The sequence below is a fragment of the Musca autumnalis genome, unplaced genomic scaffold, assembly GCF_047663935.1.
Source record: "Musca autumnalis isolate F117 unplaced genomic scaffold, ASM4766393v1 scaffold_1, whole genome shotgun sequence".
NCBI lineage: Eukaryota > Metazoa > Arthropoda > Insecta > Diptera > Muscidae > Musca > Musca autumnalis.
In genome coordinates, this window is record NW_027411644.1 from 25,202,469 (window position 1) to 25,228,644 (window position 26,176).

General features: G+C 38.0%; 1 protein-coding gene across 2 annotated transcripts; it reads right to left on the reverse strand.

Annotated features, from left to right (window-relative positions):
- Positions 1-1,346: 1,346 nt before the first annotated feature.
- spartin lies at positions 1,347-24,874 on the reverse strand. Of its 2 annotated transcripts, none has more exons than XM_073970661.1 (4): positions 24,462-24,874; positions 9,947-10,531; positions 8,887-9,791; positions 1,347-1,858 (listed from the first exon to the last, which is right to left on the reverse strand). In XM_073970661.1, exons 2-4 carry the CDS (start codon positions 10,520-10,522, stop codon positions 1,567-1,569), a joined length of 1,773 nt encoding a protein of 590 aa, XP_073826762.1. In that variant the 5' UTR covers positions 10,523-10,531; positions 24,462-24,874; the 3' UTR covers positions 1,347-1,566. The 2 variants fall into 2 exon arrangements, with proteins under 2 accessions (XP_073826762.1, XP_073826753.1); XM_073970652.1 differs by lacking the exon at positions 24,462-24,874 and adding an exon at positions 17,410-17,621.
- Between the last annotated feature and the right edge of the window lie 1,302 nt (positions 24,875-26,176).

The following is a 26,176-nucleotide window of genomic DNA, read 5'->3' on the forward strand; positions in this document are numbered from 1 at the left end:
AAAAAGACACAGCTAATGATTCAATACCATGTTGATAATGGTAAGCTACATCCTTATTTATTAGGGAAGTTTTAGGGCAAATGGAGATAAATTCATTAGATTTTGGAAATAAGGTTTTCCAGAAATTCCGAAGATTTCAAAAGAGCCTTGAAAAGAAACTTTGTTTTTTAAGAAATCTCAGTTTTGGAATGGGATGCAAAATGAATTTCCAAAATGCATTCACTGGAGCCCTGTACAGCAATCTACCATCCTCCAGCTTATTGTTTTTGTCTCTCATATAAGTGTATGTATATTTAATTATTATTTTTTTTTTCTGTTAATATTCCTTTTTTTTTTTGGTTATATTTTTTTTGTTATATTTATTATTTTTGAACTATTATTTTTTTTCTTTTGTTAATGTATTATATAATTATTATTTAGTTATCTTGTGCCATATGTATATTTTCACCTTTAAGTTCTCAAAATATTCTTAATATTATTAGAAATACACAAACAATATTGCGTTAAATTTAATTTATAAAAAAAAAAAAACATTAAAAAATCTTTTCTTTCTAAGAGTTCTTCCACAAAAATAAAACAAAAACTATTATTTTTTATACCTACATGAGAATTAGGGCATGGTTTTCACCGTAGCATTAAGGTTAAACTTTAAAACAGGAACAACAGTTATTGCTGAAGCGCGATGATGATGTCAGTAATTGTTATTTTTGTCAATAATTCGTTTTTTTACATAATGATGATGAATTCAAACTAAATTAGTGTTTGAAAACAACATATTCTATATTCAAAACATATTCTATTCTACAGAAATTTAAATTAAAATTGAATTGAAGTTCTAAACAAACAACCAGTAAGAAAAAAATATCATATATTTATAGAATTATTATTATATAAAACAATAAACAGGTTACAAAATATAATAAAAACAAAATAATGGTTTCTTTCTCATCTTCGTGTAAAAAGTGAGGTTATGTGGCAAATGGATATTAAATGAAAACGTGTGTTTTACGAAATCTACTAAAGGCGAGACTCAGACCAAATATGGTTTTTGAGAGGCGAAGCGTCATACGGGTATGTTCTGAGACACACTTCACCTCTCTCGTCACGCCTCAAGCATTTTGTTCACCCCATTTACGCTGATTTTTCGAGTATTTTATGGATGGACTAGGGCGTACTCTTCTTTTAAAAAACCCTAGTGAATCTTAGTCCCAAGAAATTCTCAAAAATAGGAGTAAATGGGGTGATCAAAATGCTTGAGGCGTGAAGTGTGTCTCAGAACATACCCGATAATTAACTTACCTTCATTCTACCTCCATTCTTTATACTCACAATAAAACAACAACTAATTCATGTTTAATCTTACACAATTATAACACATTTTTATTTTTCACATTAACAAAAAAATTTAATAAATAAATTCTTCCAAATATTAACAATTATTTTTAAACTAATATTCTTAATAAATAAAACAATTACAATAATATATTTGGGGTTTTTCAAAAGATTCGATTTTGTTTCCTTCTTTCATTTTTCCTTCCATCTTTGGTAGAGTATAAAGCAATTTAGTTATTGTTGATGTTGTTTACTACCACTAGCTGATGTTGTTGATGACACATCAGGTGTGGTTGTGTGTTGTTTCAATACTCTCAAATCAGGATATAATGCTCCAGCGGTAATAGTTTGAGATTCATTTTTATAATTGTATTTATATTCTTCAACAGCTGCTTTGCCAGAACTTTTAACTAATTTTTTGGCAATTCCCTTGGGTAGCATATAGTTGACATTACGGCTAACCACAAAGGCATTTCCAAGAGTATCAAATGTTTCGGCCGCAACAGAACCAGCTGGGTGACCGTATCTGTGAAAGACAATAGATTTTAGAAAACATTTTTCATATATATTTTTTTAGAACATCTAATTTGTTCAACTTTTTGTAGATGCCCTAATGTTATAGGTTGGAAACTCCTTTAGGAGGTATTTTGCCTATAGAAGACCCGTTCGGAGGTCTTCTATCTATAGATGAAGCCTTTTCCGAGGTCTTTTGTATATAGAATACCCTTCTCGGAGGTTTTCTATCTATAAAAAGCCCCTTTATGAGGTTAGCTATCTATAGAAGACTCCTTTAAAAAGGTCTTCTATAGAAGACACAAGAATAGAAGACTGCCTAGAAGGTTTTCTATCTGTATATAACCTCTTTTGGAGGTCTTTTATCTATAGAAGGTCCCTTGCGGATGTCTTCTATCTATAGAAGATGCTTCTATAAAGTTTTCTACCTGTTTAAGATGCCCTTAGGAGATCTACCTGTAGAAAACGCTTTAAGGAGCTCTACTACTTGTGGAAGTCGGCTTTATGATGTCTACTACCTGTAGAAAGTGCCTTTATGAGTCTTCTGCCTTTTAGGAGGTCTGCAATCTGTCTAAAGAAGACAACCTTTAGCAGGTCTTTTATATTTTAGATTTTTTTCTGTAAAGAATTCAGTAGAAGACGCCTTTAGAAGGTCTTCTACATGTACAAGACACCCTTAGAATGCGCTATAGGAGATCCCTTTTGAGCTCCTCTATTTATACAAGACCCCTTTAGAAGATCGTATATCAGTACAAGACGTCTTTAGAAGGTACAAGACGCCCTTAGAATGCTATAGGAGACCCCTTTTGAGCTCCTCTATTTATGCAAGACCCCTTCAGAAAATCGTCTATCAGTACAAGACGTCTTTAGAAGGTCTTCTATCAGCATAATACGCTGTAAATCACCTTTTTAGGAGGTCTACTACCTGTGAATCACCTTTTTAGGAGGTCTACTACCTGTGGAAGACCTTTTTAGGAAGTCTTAAGTCTTTTACGAGGTCTTCATTCTATAAGAAATCCCCTTTGAGGTAAAAAAAAAAACACATAAGAATGTCTTCTGTAGAAGACACATACAGAAAAACTTAAGTTTATAGAAGAGGCCTTTAGGATGTCTTCTACTGGTAGAAGACGCATTTAAATTCGTATACCTCTTTGGAAGGTCTTCTTTCTATAGAAGACCCGACAATTATATCATCTATCTATAAAAGACCACATCAGGAAGCCTTCTACCTATAGAAGACTCATCTTCTAACATTAGAACACGCGTTTAAAATGTCTTCTAGCTGTAGAAGTCGAATATTGGAGTTATACTGCCTGTATAAGACGTCTTTAGGAAGCCTTTAACCTGTAGAAGACTATTTTATGAAGTATTTTATCTATAGAAGACCCCTTTATGAGATTTTCTTTCTATAGAAGACCCTTTCATGTAGCCTTTAGAAGGTCTTCTACCTGTATAACACGCTTTTAGGACTTATATTTATATAAGAGCTATTTCGAAAGTCTTCTATCTATAAAAGACGCCTTTAGAAGCTCTTCTACCTATATAAGACACCTTTAGGTTTTTATTTTGGTCGGGGAAAAAATCATCGAAAGACTCTGGCTACCTGGTTTATGGTTTCGCCATGTGTGCGAGACTTTAACACGCTAAAATAACCCCTTTACTCTGATCCACCATCCCTGCGGTACCGCCGTACAGGCATTTCGTCGCAGGGGGGAATGTTCTATAAAACACTGCTATTTGTTATTCTTCTTCGAATATCGTCTTGCCACCGTAATTCCAATATTATTGTCTTTACGTACTCACATACATACTCCCAATTGCTAAAAGACGCCATCATAATTTCGATTATGTTTTCTACACATATTTCACTACCAACTTGCCGCCCTAAATTTGTCCTCTCTTCTCTGAATCGCGGGCACAAAAATAAAACGTGGTATGGGTCTTCTACGCAGCAGGGACAATCAGGGGAGCAGTCAAGTCCAAAACGGTATAAATAGGACATGAAACAGCCATGTCCGGAGAAAAATTGGATGAGATAGAAGTTGAGATCTCCATGTCGCCTATTTGACCAAGTCTCCACATTTCGTATCAGCGAATACGTCCATCTTCCTTTTGTTGAAGCTGACCACTTGCTTTGCCATTCGATAGTGCTCTACGTCTTCTTGCGATGCCGGGATTTATATCGGTTTCCTGCGAATTCCGTAAATTGAATAATAATTCAGCTTCTCTTGCTAAGACATCAATAGGTATCATACCAGCGATAACATAGGCTGCATCGTCAGACACAGTCCTATATGCGCAGCATACCCGTAGTGCTGCTAGTCTATAAACTGAACCAATCTTTGCATAGTACGTTGCGTACTTCATGGATTGTGTCCATATTGGTGCTGCATAGAGAATAATATTTTTTATAACTCCTGCTAGTATTTTTTTTCTTAGGTATCCAGGTCTACATGTTTTTTCAGATTTTTCCTTTACGTAATCTAAATGATTCTTAAAAGTCAGGCGATTGTCTATCATAACGCCTAGATATTTAAGGCTTTCCGCTGTTGTGATTATACAGTCTCCAATTTTAATATTTATTCTTTCTACAATTCTACGACTTGTGATTAAGACAGCTTCCGTTTTTTGATCGGCTAATGTCAGGCCTTGTGAAAACATCCATGATTTAACCAAATGTATGCTGACTTCTGAGACTGTTCTTGCCTCTTCGATTGTTTTTGCAACTACAACTAGCGCAATATCATCCGCAAACCCAATGCTATTAGCTTTCTCTGGAAGTTGTAGCCTTAAAACACCATCATACATTACATGCCAAAGCAGCGTTCCAAGAAGAGAACCTTGTGGTACTCCTCCTGTTATTTTGTACTCCTTCATACCTTCTTCAGTCTCATACATCAGGATTCTGTTGCGGAATTAGTCCTGGAGTATAGCAACAAGGTATGCCGGGACATTTAACCGTCGAAGAGCGTTTAAAATATTCTCCCAATTTGCTGTGTTGAAAGCATTTTTAACATCTAGTGTTACGACCACACAATATTCTTTCGTCCCGTTTTTCCAGCTTTGGCCATGAATTGCTGCCTTTGCGATGTCGATTACCATTTTTGTTGCATCAATCGTAGATCTCCTTTTTCTAAAGCCAAATTGACTTTCTGACAAAGCCAAATTGACTTTCTGCACTCTTCGAGTCTATCGCGGATAATATCGATCATGTATCGATCATACATAGTGGGCGGTATGATGAGGGGTTTTCCAGAGGCTTGCCTTTTTTTTTGGCAGTAGCACTAACCTTTGCCTTTTCCATATCGATGGAAAAGATCCATGCATGAGTTACACATTCTGAGCATCTGTTCACCACAGCATTCCACAATCTCCTTTAGGACATAGTTGGGAATTCCATCTAGGCCAGGCGCTTTAGAGTCATCGAATTTCGACACTACACGATTTATCTCCGCTGGTGTAACCCGATGGTAAACAAAATGGCCACCAGGGTCCCATGTTTCCCATGATGTTGCCGCTTGGTGAGGAAAGAGGTGGTTCACAATGTTATTTAGTGTGCTAGCATCCGTAGGAGTGCTTGAGCCGAAGCATTTGAATTTCTTAGTTACAATTTTGTACGCTAGTCCAAACGGCTGGTTTTCTAAATCATCGCAAATAGAGAGAAAACATGCTCTTTTGCTTCTTTGTATGGCTTTTTTAAGGGCTTTCTTCTTCATCTTGAGATCTTGTCTATGAACTTCATTGTCTTCTCTATCACGAGTTCTTACAAAACGTTTTCTAGCACGAAGACAATCTTTGCGTAGGTCGGCTATTTCAGCGTTCCACCAATGTACTGGGGCTCTGTTGACTCCTCGCTTCCTTTTTTGCATCGATGCATTGTATGCTTGTGTTGCCCGTAGAATGAGCTCTTCTGCCATATTTTCGGGAGTTCCTTGTAGATCTGTACCTTCCATACTTATGGTGAATATATCTTTATCAAACGAGCCTCTTTTCCAACCAGATGTTTCAGGCGTTCGAACCGATCTTCTTGATGTTGTGGTCTCATTTTGGGTAATGAGTATTGCATTATGATCATTATAGGTGAATATGTCACTGATTTGCCAGTTAAATTGGTTGTAATTGTTTGTACTGACAAACGCGATGTCGATTATGGAACTAGCGCCATTTCTGGTGAATGTTGGATTACTACCAGTGTTTAAAAGCTCCACGTCTAGTTGAGCAAACGATTCCAATAGTATTCTACCCCTTTCGTTTGTTCTTGGGCAGCCCCATTCTGTAGCCCAAGCATTAAAGTCGTAATAATACTTTTGTACAATTCAATATCATATCTCGGGGGTATGTAACTGCTGTAGATTGTTAATCCGGCGACAGTATCGCGTACAAATCCGGGTTCAGAATTCAAAACATTTTGTGCTGGTCTGTGTATAGACCAGATCGAGGATGTGCCAGACGTATCACATAACCAATTTGATGAGCTGATGTTCTTGTATGGCTGGCTAATAATTGCTACATCCACCTCTTGTTCTCGAACTGTCTGTTTTAATAAATCTTGAGCAGCTTCACAATGATTTCATTTTCATAGAGATCATCTAAGTTGGCGTAGAGCTTCCTTGTATCTCGGGCACACAGTCGATCCAGTGATGTGACTACGGTCTAATGGATCCTTACATAGCATGCACTTCGGAGGGTTTTTACAAGTAGCAACCCTGTGACCAGCTTCTCCACAGCAAATGCAGCGACCTGAATTGTCGTTCGGGTTTTTACATCTAGCTGCCGTGTGTCCAAAGTCTAGGCATTTATAACACCTTCTTGGTATCAACTTTTCACGTATTCGACAGTCCGCCCATCCAATCCGTACTATTCTTTTCTCTAAAAGAATATTAGCAAGCGGGGAGCTTAAGAAAACTGTAGCAGTTTGTGTACCTCTGTAGGCCTCTCTTAAAGACTTTATTGCATGTGGTTGAAATTCTTTGAACTCGTCCGAAATGCCGCTAATAGCTTGTAGAATATCCTCTTTAGTAGACACACCATCTATATCTTTAATTTCTATCTGTACTTCCTGGGTTAAAGCACGTACTTCGGCGGCTGGCCCTAGCACGATTTCAATTTCCTTCCTAAATTCACTTGTGTTCTCGTGTGCCGGTTTATTTAGCTCCAACAATAATTCACCCTTTTCTGTCTTCCTAATTGTTTTTACATTTTTACCTAGGACAGCCAGCTTTGCTTCACCTTTCACTTTTCTCAGAATATCTGTATATGAGGAGTCACCACATGTTTTGATTATTAAAGCATCTGGTTTATTGGGTTTCCTTCTCCTTCTAGACCTTGGTGGAACCTTCGTCCAAACCTTCGTCTTGTGTTCGTTATCGGAGCTCCCCGCAGATTCATTGGTCACCTCTTCCGCCGTTTTTACAGTTTGTTGCTGTGTAGTATTGGACACGGTTTCTTTCTTCCTCTTTGTCCTATTTTCTTTAGGCCTTTGAGTTTTGGAACCTCTTTTTAACGCAGGCGTTTTTGGGGTTCCTTGTTGTTGAGGTTTTAGCCATACTTCTGTTTTGCTAAGTTTACATTTCCGAAATCCACTCGATTTCATCTGTCAATTCCATAGCTCAAACGTCAAATGAAATCTCATCTATGGATTTGACGGATGAAATCGAGTGGATTTCGTAAATGTAAACATAGCATTAGAGTCTCCTTATTCTCTAGCAGACCCATTTGACGTATCCCGGCTTCTTTATCAAAGTCGTCAGCCACTTTTAAATACATTGCCTGTATCTCACGCATCATTGATTGTATATCTTTGTGGATATTGTTTTTAGATTTAACAAATTCATCCAACTGTGATATCATTCTTCCCAGCCTCCTTAGATTTTCACTTCCAGGATTTTTATTTTTGGGTTCTTCCTCACCTAGATTGTTACCAGATATCGCCTTTACAATCACCGAACTTCTTCCATGTGGCGAATCTACACTTCCCATATTTTCTACTCGTAGGCCCGAGCATCTTCCCAGTGGGGTTTCTTCAACTCCTATATTTGTTCTCTTGTTTTCTGTTTTTTCTTCATTCATTTTTAGGAGGTCTTCTATCTATAGATGACGTCTTTAGGATGCGTTCTACCTTTATAAGACGACCTCAGGGGGGTTTCTATTTATGGAAGACCTCTTTCGGGAGTCTTCTATCAGTATAATACGCCTTTATGAGGTCTTCTACCTGTATAAGAAGCCTTTAGGGTGTCTTCTATCAGTAGAAGACGCCTTTAAAAGGTCTTCTAACGGTATAAGACGTCTTTATGTGATCTTCTACCTGAATAAGAAGCCTTTAGGACGTCTTCTACCTGCAAAAGACGCCTTTAGAAGGTCTTCTACCTGTATTACACACTTTTAGGTCTTATATTTATAGAATACCCCCTTCGGAAGGCTTCTATCTATAAAAGACGCCTTTAGAAGGTCTTCTACCTGCGTAAGACAAATTTAGGAGGTCTACAGAAGACGCCTTTATGATGTCTTTTACCAGTTGAAGACGCCTTTATGAGGTCTTCTACCTGTATAAGACGTCTGTAGGCGGTTTTCTATTTACGAAAGACCTCTTTCGGGGGTCTTCTACCTGTATAAGACACCTTTAGGAGGTCTTCTATATATAGAAGACGTCTTTAGGATGTCTTCTATCAGTAGAAACGCCTTTAAAGGCTCTTCTACTCTTCTTCTATTTATAGAAGACAACTTTCGGGAGTCTTCTATCTATAAAAAATCTTTTGTCTTTTATGAAGTCTCCAATATATAGAAGACAGTTATAGGAGGTGTTTATCGGTAGAAGATCTTTTCAGGAAGCCTTCTAACTACTGAATACCTCTCTCGGTCATCTTCTATTTATAGAAGAACCCTCTAGGAGTTATTATATCCATATAAGATCCCTTTGGTGGGCCTTCTACCTGTAGAAATCCCCTTTAAGATTTCTTCTATCTGTATCGGATCTACCAAGTCTTCTTCTTTGCAGAAATTTTTTTAGAATTCATACAATACTAACACATTTTTTAAACTTACTTGTGATCTATAATTTTCACCGAATTTTCACTTATGTTATTTCCCAAAATAGCAGCAGATTTTTCCAGACCATCAACAATGGTGGAGAATCCTTCCACAGCTCCTGCAGCCACTGTCAGGGCATTTGTCATTTTCGTATTGGCATCTTGCTCAGCAAGGCCACAAGTTTTCTGCAACAAATTTGCTCCATGATGATGTATATGCGGTGCCATATATTTACCTATGGCCACTGAAGCAGAGCCCACTTTATTTGCAACCCAACCTGTAACACCCACCGCCGCACTAGTAACACCCTTGGCCACAGCAACTGTATTATGTACGGCCGGTGATATGGGTGGTGGATTTTCAGGTGCTGGTCTCAGTTTTGATATAATATATGGTGTACTCTTTCGCATTAACTCTCCGGTCTTTTCAGCTCCTTTAATGAGGCCACGGGCAATGAAATCTGCCGTGGAAACAATGTGTTTGGAAACTTGTTGGCTGGTGTCACGTGGCGGGCGGGCAAATATTGATTCGGATATTTCTTCCACGGTGCCAGCCAACACAGCTTCAAGGAGATCTAAAAAGAATTGTTGTAAATCACCAAAAGCTTCTTCGGAGAGTTCAGGAGGAGGACACAGTATTAGACCAAATGCTGAACCAGCTTCATCGGATTCTAAATCGGGTAATATAAAGGCTCCGTATTCGGTGTGATAGCAGGTTGTTACCGTGGATACCAAAGGGTAGATCCAAATCATGTCATTGCAATTGGATAAAGGTAGTACTGAGGATGATGCAGAGCAATCGTCTTCCATGGGGCTGGGAATGTTGGGATCTTTAATTGCACACTGTATGAAGTACAAGCCGTTCAAGTAACTCCATTGGCCGCCAATCGTGCACATTACCAAGGACATGGAACATTCACCCTTTATAAAGAAAGAAGAAGAAAAAGAGGTTTAGATTGGGGAAATTTGAAATTGAAGTGGATAAGGGACATAAAGAAGTCAAAAATTTTTCTTTTTTGGAGTATCTAGATGTTCCTATGTCCCATATTTACTTTATAAAGTCTTATTCAACTTACCGCCAACATCCTTACTTCTCCATTCGGCATTATCTTATACAACTTGACCTTGGCCTGAAACAATGTATCATATAACACTGAGCTATTGTGATCGGCCATTATATCCCTAAGACCCTTGGTAATTTGCTTATATGTTTTAGGACCACCACCACCGCCACCGTTATTGGTAATATCATAATAGGTTTGTGGATTTTCCAATAAATTGGATTTCTTCTTAGCATGCGGTTCATCGCTTTGCATTTCACTCGCTTCAATGGCCTCTGTGTCGATTGGGGCATGTTGTTGTTTTAACATTTTGAGTCGGTATGTAACTTCAGTGCGGGCAGCTTTAAGTTTTTGTATTATCAAGCAGGCGTCATTCCATTCCTTTTCAACATTATCCGTATTATCGGGTAGACTTACTGGTATGGCAAAACTTTTCTCAATCAATTTTAATGCTTCCTCGTAAGCAGCAATGGCATCTAGCGGTTTGTCCAATTCTTCGAAACTAATGGCACACTCAACCTGTTTGAGGGCGAATTTATTCGCCTCTTTGATTTGCTCATATGAGCTGAGGAATTCAGCATCTGTTGTCATGGCTATAAGCTGGAAGAAAAGAGATAAAGGGTTAATACGGACATTTTTGAACTATAAACATAAGTGTTGGATTTAAGATTTTTGGGGGCGAAGTTCATTTTAGTTGCTTTCCTAGGATCGTTTAAGATTTTTTTGGGTTGGGTTTTATATTCCATGTTTGTCAGCTCTTCTCTGATATGAATTTCAAAAAAATGCATTAAATAATACAAGGCCTACAAGACTATATACCTAGAAACAGTCGTCAAGAGGTAATCTATCTATAGAATGAAACTTTAGGAGAGGTACTATGCATAGAATACCCCTTTAGGAGGTTTTCTATATACAGAAAACCTCTATAGCAGGGGTTTTCTATCTATGGAAGAATTCTTTGGGAGGTTATCTACCTATAAAGACCCCATTAAGAGGTCTTCTCTCTAAAGAAGATCGCTTTAGGACTTCTTCTTTCTATACAAGATTCCTTTAGGAGCCCTTCTCTATACAGAAGCTCTGTTTAGCATATCTTCTATTCATAGTAGAACACCCCCTTTGGAAGGTATAAAACACCCCTTTTAGGAGGCCTTCTACATATATGAGACCCCTTTAGGTGATCTTCTATCTATAGAAGACGCCTTTACGAGGTCCCTTTGAGAGGTCATATACCTACAGCCGACTCCTTTTGGAGGTATTGCGTCAATATAAGACCCCTTTATGAGGTGTTATATCTAGAGAAGTCACCTTTGTTGTTGTTGTAACAGTGTTTTTATTATGTTTATATGTTCGTTCCACTGTTCAATCTGGCTCTGGGTCTATCTCCAGTTCCAGAAAAATGGCTGCTTCGATGGGATGTAGTCACAGATCCACTGGAGTTAGATGGGTAGGTTTGCCGGGGCAGTAAAAAGGTGTTGTGTGTCGTGGGGGCCCATGCCGCATACAGGGCATATGTCTTGCACGGCGCGATCGATTTCCGCCCAATACGAATTTAGGTGACTGCAATATCCCGAGCGTAAATGAGCCAAAACTACTCTGGTTTGTCGTGGCAGCTGACGCTCTTCAGCTGCGATAGATGGAGGATGTGCTCTGAGTACTTTATTCACACTATAATTGCTTAAGGCCTTGGCAACTGCGTCCGTGTGAATGCTATTCAATCCTGCTTGATATGCTTGTTGATCTAGGGGTTCTCTCCTGCATCGTTGGACCTCTCCCTCTAGAGCATGGATATCCTTCCTGAACTCCCTGAATGGACCAGGCCTACCCACAAGATGGTGATTGGGATGGCTCACACGATAACATCCAAGCAGGTACTGCAACGAAAGCATCTCATTGTGTTGCTTTACAGGAAGAATTTTTGCCTCCTCATGTAGATGGTCCACTGAAGATTTGAGGAGGCACCCTGTCGCTGTTCTCAGAGCGGCATTCTGGCAAGTTTGAATCTTTTTCCAGTTCGTATCACACAATCTCGGGGATCAGACTGGAGCCGCATAGCTTACCACAGACCGACCTATCGCGTTATACGTGGCCAACAAGGTTTCTTTATCTGCACCCCAAGTGCTGCCGGCAAGGGACTTGAGGACCTTGTTCCTACTTTTCAACTTGTCGCAGCCCAGCAAAATTAAATGGAAGTGATTCCATGTGAAATCATGACTTCACTGGTTCTTTTGCATGAGTGCGAAAGGAGTCGTGAAAGATCCCATCTTTTTCATCGAATTTTCATGAATGCAATTGAAGTCGTGAAAGGTCCGATCTTTTTCATCGAATTTTCATGAGTGCAATCGAAGTCATGAAAGATCCGATCTTTTTCATCGAATTTTCATGAGTGCAATTGAAGTCGTGAAAGATCCGATCTTTGTCACAATATTATCATGAGTTCAAATAAATTGATAAGTAACCGCACAATAAATTATCAAATACTCATATACCCGAATAATTGTGTACTTGCAAAAGTAATTGTTAAAATGAAAATAAAAGTCAGATGAAAGTGGTCGATAGTGGCAAAATTTATATATTTTAATTAAAAATACAATGTAAATTTACATAAAACAAAAGAAAAATTTTTTTTTGTTTGGAAACCTGTTTCGTTTTGTGGATATTAAAAAGAAGTATGAAAAAGACCCGGTCTATAAACCACGAGCTTCCCCAGCCGACCAACACCGATATAGTAAAACATATCGAGCTGCAATTATTGGGTTGGTTGGGCCATGTTAACAGGATGGATAAAGATGCCACCGGCATATGAATACGAGCCATTTGACGTTATGCGACCCGAGGGAACAAAACTCCAATGGAAAGATCACGATATCACAAGCATGGCATGCAAAGTGAGAGAAGCAAAGTAGGAGATCGGTAAAATAAGTATAAAAGAGACCATAACGTGGTAACTATTACAGGATAAGCTTTTTCTTTTGAAATAAAATAACAGAATTCAAAATTATACTAGATTTCCCAAACGATGAGCTTGGTTCAGAGATTGACACATAATTTATCGAATATTGGAAAAACGGAACCCCCAAGTTGAAAGAAGTATCTTGCAGCTATCGGAAGAGATAAATATGATATTGCAGATTAATATAATATATAATTTTGAAAATTACATACAAAATAAAGAAAAATAACATCTGGCGATACAAATCATCTGCGCATTGTATTCTTATTAATTCAACAAATTACATAATTGTATTGCGTATTTTATTTCTGATTGGCAAAAATCCGGATCCAAAGCATTGGTGCAAGAAGCCATGACGATGAACTGGTGCAAGAAGCCATGACAATGAACTGGTGCAAGAAGCCATGACAATGAACCGGTGCAAGATGCTATGACAATGAACTGGTGCAAGATGCCGTGACAATGAACTGGTGCAAAATGCCATGACAATGAACTGGTGCAAAATGTCATGACAATGAACTGGTGCAAAATGCCGTGACAATGAACTGGTGCAAAATGCCGTGACAATGAACTGGTGCAAAATGCCGTGACAATGAACTGGTGCAAAATGTCATGACAATGAACTGGTGCAAAATGCCATGACAATGAACAGGTGAAATCAGGTGTCACTCCCTTGTAAATTTCATCGGTGATTCACCTAAATTTGCACCTATGACAAGTCACTTGCACCTATGATTCAACTCATGATCTGTCATCGAACATTTTGCTGGGAGATAACTGTAGCGTGTGCGCACGACGTGAATGTAGTGTCGAATGTGACCCCTAAAATTTTAGGGCAGTTTGTGGTCGGAATTCTGCTACCGTCGACCACGACATTTAACTCACGTCCAAACTGCGGTCTCTATGTGGTGAACAGAGTGGCTGTAGATTTTGTGGCGGAAATCTGCATATTCCTCGAATGGAAAAAGGTGGTAAGATCGGTTAAATAGTTGTTCAGTCTCTCACAGATGTCATCAGGATAGGTACCCGACGCCAGGATCGTGCAATCATCCGCATACGTCACGATCTCAATGCCGTCTGGAGGGGGTGGAATACAGGGGAGGTAGAGGTTAAACAGTTCTGGAGATATCACCCCACCTTGGGGAATTCACTGTTTTACTCTACGGGGTTTGGACTTCTTGTTCCTAAATTCCTCGTACGACTGGCGTCCACACATATAGTTGACTATCCAACGTTTCAAGCTTGGCCGGAGGGTTGTCTGCTCAATGTCCTCAAACAGAGTGGAGTGCCTGACTGTATCAAAGGCTTTTGATAAGTCAAGCGCCACCATCACTGTTCTATAGCACGGCCGTCTCTGGTTGAGTCCTTTACAGATATATGTGGTAATGGCGTGCAGCGCTGTTGTCGTGCTGTGCTGCTTACGGTATCCATGCTGATGATCGGCAACTTGATAGCTATTTCTGATACTGGGGAGGAGCAAGGCCTCAAGTGTCTTTGCGGTCTGTACGATTCACTTTTGCTGGCATCCTTGCCTGGCTTCCGTAGTGGGACCACCCTGCCGATTTTCCAGACTTCGGGAACAACGAGGGTGGCTAGCGACAAGTTGAAGACTTTGGTGAGATACTCGACTCCCGGCTCATCCAGCTGCTTCAACATTACTATGGGGCCCAACGCTTTGGATGATTTAGCGTTCCTGATGGCATTGGCAACATCATCCATTGTAAATTGTGGTGGTTCATCCTCGGCAGGAAGAGATCTGATGGGACGTAATACTCTTCTCTTCGCCCTGTCACTCTCGGGATGCTCGACAAACTGTCGATTGAAATTACTTGCGCACCTCTTCGGGCCAGTCAACGTAACGTCGCCAAACGTGACTGAGGTCCTATCTTCCCTTCTTCCAGGATTCGAGAGTGACTTAACCGTTGTCCACAATTCACCTATACCGGCTCCAATGTTGCAGCTCTTCAGATGATTTAACCATTTGTTCCGCTTATGCTCGCCGACCAGCCTGTTAACTTCCAGTGTCAGCTCCCTGACTCTGGGGTCATTGGGGTTGATACGACGAAGCTCATCACGCTCATTTGCTAATCCCGTCGCCTCTGCTGGGAAATTTGGTCTTACTTCGGGTATTCGACCAGCAGGGATATGGCGAGCGGCTGCAGCAGTGATGATGTCCCGGAACGTCCTTTCCGCTACCATCAGAAGGATTGGGCAATTCTCTGAAGCGGTGATTGGTGAACTCTCTGGAACTGGGCCAATCAGCCTTTTTATGATTGACGAACGTGCGGCGTTCAGAGGTGATGAAGTCGGGTGGTCTGCTAATGGAGACAATTATGGGGAGATGGTCTGCTCCAAGGGAAATGACGGGTTGCCAGGTAACGTCATTTGTCAGACCAGGTGACACGATGGTTATGTCAGGCGAACTGTGACACTCTCCTCTAATTCTGGTAGGGGCGTCCTCATTGACCGTGCAAAACGTAGAGCTATCAATCTGCTCAGCCAGCGCTGTACCTCTCTGGTCGTTTCCGAGGGCCGAATGCCACATCTCATGATGCGCATTAAAATCCCCCAGGACCAGACGATTATGACCTTGCAAGAGCGGGCAAATGTCAGGCCTATAATCAGGGATACAGCTATTTCTCGGCGGGATGTTTACATTCAGCTACTCTATCTCGGCAGCTCCACACCTGACTGCTACCCCCATACATTCCATGTACGGGTCACCTTTAGGAGGTCTTTCATCTGTAAAAGATCGCAGTAGGAGGAGACTACTTTTCGAACTCTTCTATCTATAGAAGACTACTTTTGTAGGTCTTCTATGTATAGAAGACCCCCATTAGGGAATTTTCTCTCCATAGAAGACTCTTTGGGGAGACTTCTTTTGTCGTTTGTGTATAGAAGTTCTCCTTAGGAGCTCTTTTATCTATAGGTCTTCTATCTATAGGAGACCCCTTTGAGGGGTCTTTAATCTATGGAAGACCTCTTAAGCATGTATTTTCTCTATAGAAAACACCTTTAGGAGGTCTTCTATCAATGGAAGACATCTTTAGGAGGTCTTCTATCAATAGAAGACATCTTTAGAAGGTCTTCTATCAATAGAAGACACCTTTAGGAGGTCTTCTATCTATAGAAGACGCTTTTAGGAGGTCTTCTATTTATAGAAGACACATTTAGAAGGGGTTCTATCTATCGAAGATACCTTTTGAAGGTCTTTTGTCAATAGAAGACACCTTTAGGAGATCTTCTATCAATAGAAGACACCGTTAGGAGGTCTTCTATCTATAGAAGACACCTTAAATTGTCTTCTATCTATAGAAGACACCCTTAGAAAGTCTTCTATCTACAGAAGACTCTTTTAGGAGGTCTTCTATTTATAGAAGACACCTTTAGGAGTGGTTCTATCTATCGAAGATACTTTTAGGAGGGGTTCTATCTATCGAAGATACTGTTTGAAGGTCTTTTGTCAATAGAAGACATCTTTAGGAGATCTATCAATAGAAGACACCGTTAGAAAGTCTTGTATATATAGAAGACACCCTTAGAAAGTCTTCTGTCTACAGAAAACACCTTTAGGAGGTTTTCTATCAATAGAAGACACCTTTAGGAGGTCTTCTATCAATAAATGTCACATTTAGGAGGTCTTCTAAGACTACTTTTTCAGAAAGTTCATCCAAAAAATACCTCTATACGTCACCTGAAATGCCCAAATACGTAACACTTTGAGGGTTATGTCTTTGCGCATTTGAGGTGAGGATATCTTCTGTTGGCAAGTAAAGGATAGGTTTTGTAGAATATTTTCGAAAACATACAAGATTATTGAGGCATCCTTTATTGGCTTCGGATAGGGATAGTTCTTAGAGCCTAAAAATTTCCAAACAGAAACATAAAGGAACAAGTCATATATCGGGATGTATGGACTTCCCCTTGGAAAAATGTATATAGTTGTCATAAGAATAACAAGCACTACCTATGATAAAAATTCAAATCAATTCGAGAAGTGTCCTTAACTTGTTTATAATGTAATGGTGATAAAGTAAAAGGTTTCCGAAAAGTATGGACCCATATCTCTGGAAGTATGGGCTTCCTCCGGATAACTATATATCGATGTTATCAGGAAAACAAGGACTACCAGTGGTATAAATTTCAACCCGGTTCGAGAGGTGTCCCTAAACTGCATTTAAAGGTCTTTCTGCTCCTTCCTGAAATGAATTCATTTCACCATTTTGCATCTTGTTTTTAAAATTTAAACAACAACAACTAAGATTAAACTGAATTACATTATAACCACGTAGTAAAAATCATCCCAACAAAACTGAACAAGAGAATCTCAAAAACAAACAATCAATCCACCCTTTTGGGAAATTGATTGAATTTCATTTTTATTTTTAGGACATTAACAGCTGAGAGTGAGTGTGTAAAGGCAAAGGTCAATGCTGTTGGGATTTCTTCTTTTATATATTACACAAGTCCTTTTATAAAACAAACATTTAACTTATTTCATACATTTTAACTTATTTTTTTCACATACTTTGTTTATATTCACATCCATATCTATCCAATTTTTATCCTCCATTTTGATGATGGAAAATCACAGAGTAGCACTTTATTTTCGACAACTAAAAACTAATGTTATTACGAGCACAATATAAGAACAACTAAAATTTGTTGACAATTCAATGGTGGCATGCCCAACTTGCAGAGAGAAAACTCAATCCTCTCATCCCACATCCAAAATGTTTGCCCCCATGGACCACCTCATGTTTCATTCATATTTTCTGCTGAAAATTATTTGTTTAGATGACATAAATAATTGAATTTATGCCAATTTATCTTTGGCAAGAGAACAAACAGTACGGAGAGAGAGTGAGAGATGCTAATAAGAGTTTTCTTTAATGACGTTAAGAAAATTTTGAGAGATGATAGATGTTGGTCGCCGGCTGCTGCCAAAAACCAAACAAAACTTAATTTTTTGCGATGTTATGACAAAATGATGAAATTGTTGTTATTGTAACGTCAATTGTTGGCAAAGAAAACAATTTAAAGTTAATTTATGCGTCATTTTGTCGTCACAAGATGATTCATTGATATCATACGAGAAAATGCGGGAATTCTAGACGGGCAATAGAATGTGCAAAGTACAGAAGAATTTAGCTGTTTGCATGCAACTGAATGCTGTTTATTTACATTTACTGAGGTTGACAGGTGCCGTGCAGTTGTACCCAATCTTCTATTGACATTTGACTGGTAAGTAGATGTGTGTGATTTTGTTGTAGATAACTTAATAAATTAATCCACACGTGACTACTATGGTAATGAAAGAGAATATTGTTAAACATTAGGGTGTCTTATGTTTAAATGGTAAACACACATTGACTTGGTCGCTTTTAAAACAACAATGCTTGGTTTACATTTACGAAATCCACTCGATTTCATCTGTCAATTCCTTTGTGTATACGTCAAATGAAAACTCATCTGAAATCGATTGAATTTCATTTGACGTTTGAGCAATGGAATTGACAGTTGAAATCGAGTGGATTTCGTTGATGTAAACATAGTACAAGAGAAAAATGCAAAATCTTTATGTTTTAAACTCAACCTTTCAGAAATTCCACATCCTCAATACGGCATAGAGATTGTAATGAATACGGATGAATGTACGATCTTGACGTCGGGTTCTATCGTCGATTCGATAGCATGTTAAAGCCGTCTGCGCCGCATCTTTTTGCGATCAGAAGTAAAACGACAATCATTACTTTAGAAAATTCGATTTGATTTATCCTACAGGTGTGGCGTATGATTGATTTCTTGCAAAAATAATAAGCATACGTCCACTACAACTTCTTGTCGAGTTTTCTGCAGATAAGAGGCCTAATTACGACATTCGATTCGATCGAGTATTTTCTCGTGAATGAAACAAGTAAAAAAGTATCAGTAGACTTTCCCGACAGAGATATACCCTCAGCCTGTGTGCATTGAAATACTTTTTCCCAAAAAAAAAACTTACGTATTTAGGGGGATTTTCAAAACAATATGGATAGGATTAAAGCGCAAAAATTTGCGGGTATATCGATTGATAGGGGTTTTCTTTAACTGACTTTCGACAATATTTAGAGTACCATTTTAGCGAATATTTTTTTTTTTTTGTGGGGGAGGTATCGGAAGTTCCACTCCTTCCACCTTCGAATTTTATCTAATATTCGAAGAAATATTATGATATCCAAAGTGTGGACAAACGCAGTAATGGGTTCGAGCTCTCCAGTCACTATATATCGTCGGTGTCATGCTTAAGTGGTACATACGCCATTTGCCTGATTCGAGAAAAACTCAAGTTAATGTTTAAGGCTATTCAGGATGAAAATGGTGCAATAATCAAATACTTTAAGAGCTCAGTTCTACTTAACTAAACTCATAGAATATATCTGTAGTTTATTTTAGTCTGATATCTGTGATAGTCTAGAAGTTATGGCAAATTTTTATAATTGCAAAAAGTTGCTGAATTGTTCCATGGAATCTTTTTTTCATGTTTTTGGCAGTTTGTGTCACATGGAACACTTTTTGTCACATTTCAACCAAAACACTTTTTATCAATCGTGTTCCACCTCCTTTATATGAAGTGCTACGGTGGAGTTTAAAAATCAGGACTTTAAATGAAACATTTTTTTCTCATATAAATACAATAAGGACCATTATTATAGATTTCCTTAACATTTATTTAAGGGATTTCCTCGACATATCACTATTTTTTTGTGGTAAAAATTTCGATCGGACAATACGGATTGATATTTTGCATTTCTAAGGTAACATAAAACATTTAAACGCGATTTTCTTATAATACCATTTTGTTGTCGGTTAGCTTCAAGTCGAATGGGCGTTTTTGCGTATATTTTCGTGGACTTACATCAAAATTTTGTCTTTAAACTAGGGATTTTTTGTTTAAACGATTGATAAATTTTCGTTTTCATATAACAATACAATATTCAAAAATATTTGGATTTAGAAACTATTATTTTTCAGTTTTTAAACCAAGTCCTTTAAAACAATTTGTTCCATACGCCACACTTTTCCGTAACTTGGAAAAAATGGGCAATTTTTTGTTCCAAACGCCATCGTTTTTGGTGCGGAACAATTCGTTTTTGTCTCTTTTTGTTCCATACGCCGAACGACATGGATATGGAACTAAAAAGTTCAAAATTGTTTTGTTCCATATGCCAGGCTTTATGGATATGGAACAAAACGACAAGATTTTTTGGGTCACAAAGCGGATATGAAACATACTGGCATATTCATATCTCAGAAACTATAAGAGATAGAGAAAAACCGACCGAAAAATCTGAAAGAGTATGGTTCAAAACCTTGTAAGGTACCTTTATCTCAAAATGTCGAAAATGGCGTATGGAACACTTAAGCATGACACCGACGATATGGTGCCATAGGGGGTTTTTACAACTTTCGGGCTTTTTTCTCAAGAAGTATGGACTTGCCCTTGAAAAAACTTTTACTGTCGTAATTGAGGCAGCGAATGCAAGTTGCTTCAACAAAAATCAAAGTGATCCGAGAGCAGGTCTTAAAGTGAATTTATTCAAAAATGTGTGTGGGAGGTACCCGACGGAGTGGACAAATATAGTCCATATTCGAACCTGACCTATACCTGGTAGATATGTATATTAGGATGTGTAAAGTATGGACCAAATCTGTCACCCCATCAAGAGTTATCGTACGCACAATTTTTCCGAACATTTTTGAACTTTTGTGGGGGAGGTACCTGAAGGAGGGGACCGATATGGCTTATCTTCAAACTTAAACTAAGTTTGCACAAAATATTACGAAGGCCATATATTTGACCGAAACGGCAGATCCGTTCGAGAGTTATCTTACACTCCAACCACTACACACGGTGTCATAGGGTTTTTTTTGCACCTTTCAGGCTATTTTCTCAGGAAGTATGGACTTGCCCCTGATGAAACTTGTACCGTCGTATGGGGGGCAGTGAATATAAGTTGCTACAACAAAAATCAAAGCGATTCGAGAGGAGGCCCTAAACTGAACTTTTCAGAAATTTTGTGTGGGAGGTACCCGAAGGAGTGGACCGATTGAGTCTATATTGAAACCTTATCTAAGTCTGGTACACATTTCACGATGTGCAAAGTATGGACCAAATCGGTTACTCCCTTCAAGAGTTATCGTGCGCACAAATTTTCCGAAAATTTTCGAACTTGTGTGGGGGAGGTACTTGAAGGAGTAGACAGATATGGCACATCTTCGATCTTAAACTAAGTTTGGACAAAATATTACGAAAGCCAAATTTTGGAGAGTTATCGTGCGCACCAGCCAGCCAGACAGAAAGACAGACAGACGGACGGATATTGCTCAATCGACTCCAAATTGTCTAAAACACATTTCGCCCAAACATACTTGGGGTCTAAAACCATTATTTCGATGAGGCACATTTTGCCCGTATGAAAGTGTATATACCCTTTCTAGCCTAAAGGCTGAGGGTATAAAAATCGAACTATGAAAACCTATTCGCGCCACCAACCGTACATTTACTTACTATGGTAGATGCATTAGCACTCTGATACAAAAATGTCAAAAAGTGTTACAAAAATAAATCATTTCGGACCTTTTTCTAGCACAACTTCATTCCGAAATTATTACCCAAAGTATTGTTCAACGAATTCAACAAATATTTAAATTTTTTCATTAATTTTTGTTTTTTAGTTGCTTTCGAATAAACAAATTTTTACCATCTACCTTCTTAATATTCTTTAAAGCACACATAAATGCTCTGTTCCAGAACCTGCAAGAAGCTACTACTTTTTACTACGATAAAATTTTTTCCTTTATGTTATCGGAAAAAATAGTAAAAATTAGTAGATTCTTGCAGTTCTGGAACATACCAATACTCTGTTCCAGAACCTGCAAGAAGCTACTATTTTTTACTACGTTAACATTTTTTCCTTTATGTTATCGGAAAAAATAGTACAAATTAGTAGATTCTTGAAGTACTGGAACAGACCAATAGTTTTTTATAGTTCGTTTTTTTTTCTTTCACGAGTAAATACTCGATCGAATCGAATGTCGTAATTAGGCCCAAGGTTAAAGAACTTGTAAAGTTCATCCAAATATTGTAGACTTTCTAAAGTTATTCTACTGGTCGAAGATCTTATAGCTTGAAGGCCTGTAGTGCGATTCTCTAACTCGTTTTTTGAGTTACCGATAAATGTCGGTAAAATTAAAACGCAAAATTATGAATGAAAAGTTTAAAGAAAAGTTGACAACACTGTTGCTTTCGGTAGAACTTTACGACTACTTTCTTTTCGTCGCTAACTTACCGAAAAATATCGTTAATTACCGAATTATAAGCATTTTAATTTTACCGATATTTGTCGGTAAATCAAAAAATGAGTTAGAGAATCGCACTACTGAATGGCCTAAAGACCTTCTGAAGGAATTCTAAGGCCTACAAATATTCTTTCTAAAGGTCTTATAACAACGGGAGACCTTCACCCTTTATTTTGGAAAAGATCTATAGAAGCCCCCTTTCCTTTGGAAAGGGTCTATAGGAGCACCTTTCTTTTGGAACGGGTCTATAGAAGCACCCTTTCCTTTGGAAAGGGTCTATAGGAGCACCTTTCTTTTGGAACGGGTCTATAGAAGCACCTTTTCCTTTCGAAAGGGTCTATAGAAGCACCCTTTCCTTTCGAAAGGGTCTATAGAAGCACCCTTTCCTTTCGAAAGGGTCTATAGAAGCACCCTTTCCTTAGTAAAAGGTCTATAAAAGCACCCTTTCATTTCAGAAGCAGCCTTTTCTTAGGAATTGGTCTATAGAAGAACCCTTTCCTTTGGAAAGTGTCTATAGAAGAACCCTTTCATTTGGAAAGTGTCTATAGAAGCACCCTTTCCTTTGGAAAGGGTCTATTGAAGCACCGTTTCCTTTGGAAAGTATCTATTGAAGCACCGTTTCCTTTGGAAAGGATCTATAGAAGCACCATTCCCTTTGGAAATGGTCTATAGAAGCACCCTTTCCTTTGGAAAGGGTCTATAGAAGCACCCTTTCCTTTGGAAAGGGTCTATAGAAGCACCCTTTCCTTTGGAAAGGATCTTTAAAAACACTCTTTTCTTTGGAAAGGGTCTATAGAAGCACCCTTTCCTTTGGAAAGGGTCTATAGAAGCACCCTTTCCTTTGGAAAGGATCTTTAAAAACACTCTTTTCTTTGGAAAGGGTCTATAGAAGCACTCTTTTCTTTGGAAAGGGTTTATAGAAGCTCCCTTTCCTTTGTCAAGTGTCTATAGAAGCACCCTTTCCTTTGGAAAGGGTCTATTGAAGCACCGTTTCCTTTGGAAAGGATCTATAGAAGCACCCTTTCCTTTGGAAATAGTCTATAGAAGCACCCTTTCCTTTGGAAAGGATCTTTAAAAACACTCTTTTCTTTGGAAGGGTCTATAGAAGCACCCTTTCCTTTGGAAAGGTTGTATAGAAGAACCCTTTCCTTTGGAAAGGGTATATAAAAGCACTCTTTTCTTTGGAAAGGGTCTATAGAAGCACCCTTTCCTTTAGAAAGGGTCTTTCCTTTGGAAATGGTCTATAGAAGCACCCTTCTATAGAAAAGGTCTATAGAAGCACCCTTCTATAGAAAAGGTCTATAGAAGCACCCTTCTATAGAAAGGGTCAGTAGAACTACAATTTCCTTTGGAAAAGTTATATAGAAACACCCTTTCCTTTGGAAAGGGTCTATAGAAGCACAATTTCCAATGTGAAGGGTCTATAGAAGCACCCATTCCTTTGGAAAGGGTCAATAGAAGCACCCATTCCTTTGGAAAGGGTCAATAGAAACACCCTTTTCTTTGGAAAGGGTCTATAGAAGCACTCTTCCCTTAGTAAAGGGTTTATAAAAGCACCCTTTCATCTCGAAAGGGTCTATAGGAGCAATCGTTATTCAGGGAAAGGTCTATAGAAACATTATTTGGCCGCATGTTTTAAATCTTCGTATCCTCCTGCAGTAGTAATCTTATGACAGGTGACAATTCTGCCGGCTCTTCCATTGTGCCACATTAAGATTTGGCGATCAAATCAAAGACTGTAACAATTTCTGGGAAATTTACTAGTTGGTTTTCTTCTACTGTGTATACGAATAAGATACCCTGAAATTAAGATAAAACGTAATCACTTGGTGACGTTGAGAAATTGTTGCGGTGATCATCAGATATGAAGATACGAACATACATCTGTAGCTACACATTTCTTATCCAGTTACTCAACGTTTCTATTTATAAATCGGCTGATGAAAAGAAAGATGATATTCCACAATATATTCAATGTGTTTGAGTAAATTTCCATTGTTATTGTGGATGCAATAAACTGATTATTTTGCCTTTCATTTCGTGATAATCTCAATCCATTATTTCCTTCAACAAGAATGAATATATTACGAGAATGTCTGAGATTGCAGACTTAATGCACTTTGAACGTTTGTGGTTACTTAGTACTTTTCACAAATTTTAAATTGGACAAATAAACTTTGCACTTATTAGGGTAGGTTGTAGTTATTTAAATTGTAACAGATGATAATCAATACTTACCAACGAATTTGTCACTGTTCACTGTAAAGCAATTTGATTTCTTTTGGTTGCCAATTAACAGAACAAATTGGCTTAAGTTTTGCAATTATTTTAGTAACCCTTGCTAAATAAAAACAGGTTGCACTTGTTGGTTCTCTACGACACCGCTTACTTTAGTCAACCACCTTTAATGGTAACTTTTGGGGAAGTATATGACGAATTCTTCTTTAAATGTTAATATAACTGGGTTAAAATTGTTATCAGCATTTTGGAATAGCGTTAGATTGTTATTTACTTATTATTGTTTTAAATAAATTATCTTGTTCGTTGTTGCTCGTATTAAAATGTTTTGCCTTCTTTAATCTGATACTCGTACAGACTCACAGCAATAAGGGAATGCGAGAGAATGAGCCACTTTGTTTATGTTCTCAATCATTGGTAGAGTTGCCGTTTCATTTAGTATTTGGCGAATTGCACTGTGCAACACTGAAAATGCAAACAACTTCTAGTTGGCATTTTCTGAAAGAACATATTGAGACTACAAAACTCCTATGCTTGCTTTACATTTGCGAAATCCACTCGATTTCAACTGTCAATTCCATTGCTTATATGTCAAATGAAATCAAATGGATTTCAGATGAGTTTTCATTTGACGCATACGCAAAGGAATTGACAGTTGAAATCGAGTGGATTTCGTAAATGTAAACCAAGCACTACTTGGATTTTGTGTTTTTAGATCGGGGTTGGATTTATGGGGTTAAAGCGACCGGATTTTCCATTGATCCGGGCTTTATGTCAGAAACTAATGAGAATTTTGCTTTGCGGTCTTCAGCAATATTATAGTCCTAAAGTAGTAGAACTTAAGTGTAAAATAGACGAACGGAAAAACCGCCCCTAGCGCTAAAATATAGGAAAGTTTACATACTATTATGAGTTGAACCACGTAACCCTTCGCAAACATATTCCAAATAATGTGCTCAGCAATTCTTCAGAACATTCTGAAACTGTAAAACACTTATGTTAAGTCTGTCTGGGTACTTTCCCAGCAAGAATTGTCCAGCAAGAACTTTCTCAGAGAGTAAGGGGTTTTTATTCTCTTTTGCTGGAAAATTGTAAAAAGTAAACAGACACCCTCCCTGCAAAAACCAGCAAGCAATCAGCTGACTTGCCAAAACAGAACAATTTGTCCGCTAACAAAGGAAGCAAACACGTTGTATTTTATTAAAAATAAAAAAGAAAATGAAACAAAAAAGTATTTTTCCACTTTACAAATTTGTTCTCCATAAAACAATACAATTAGACTATGTTATTTCCACAATAAAATTGTTTTTAATGTTCGCAATAATAGGTGTGTACGATAACCCAATAATTTGTACAAATTCGTACAAATTATTGCTGAATGCTGTTCGATAACAAAATTATCCAGCAAAAGAGAGCGAGTTTGGAGAGATTTTTGGAGAGTTTTGTGACTGAGAACTTGCAAATTTTTGCTGGGAAAATTTGTCCCGCAAAAATTTGCAAGTCTGATCAGCTGACTTGAAAACATTTGTTTTGTTTTATTTTTTATTCTTGTTTGGCGAAAACAAAAATAAATATTGAAATATCAAAAAATTAAACATCAAAAGCTGAAAAATATAAAAAAAAATCATGGAAAACAAGAACATCAAATTGATGCAAAAACTTTTCTTCTTCTTCTTTTTCAAAACAGTTGATTCCTTGCAAGTTTTTACAAATTG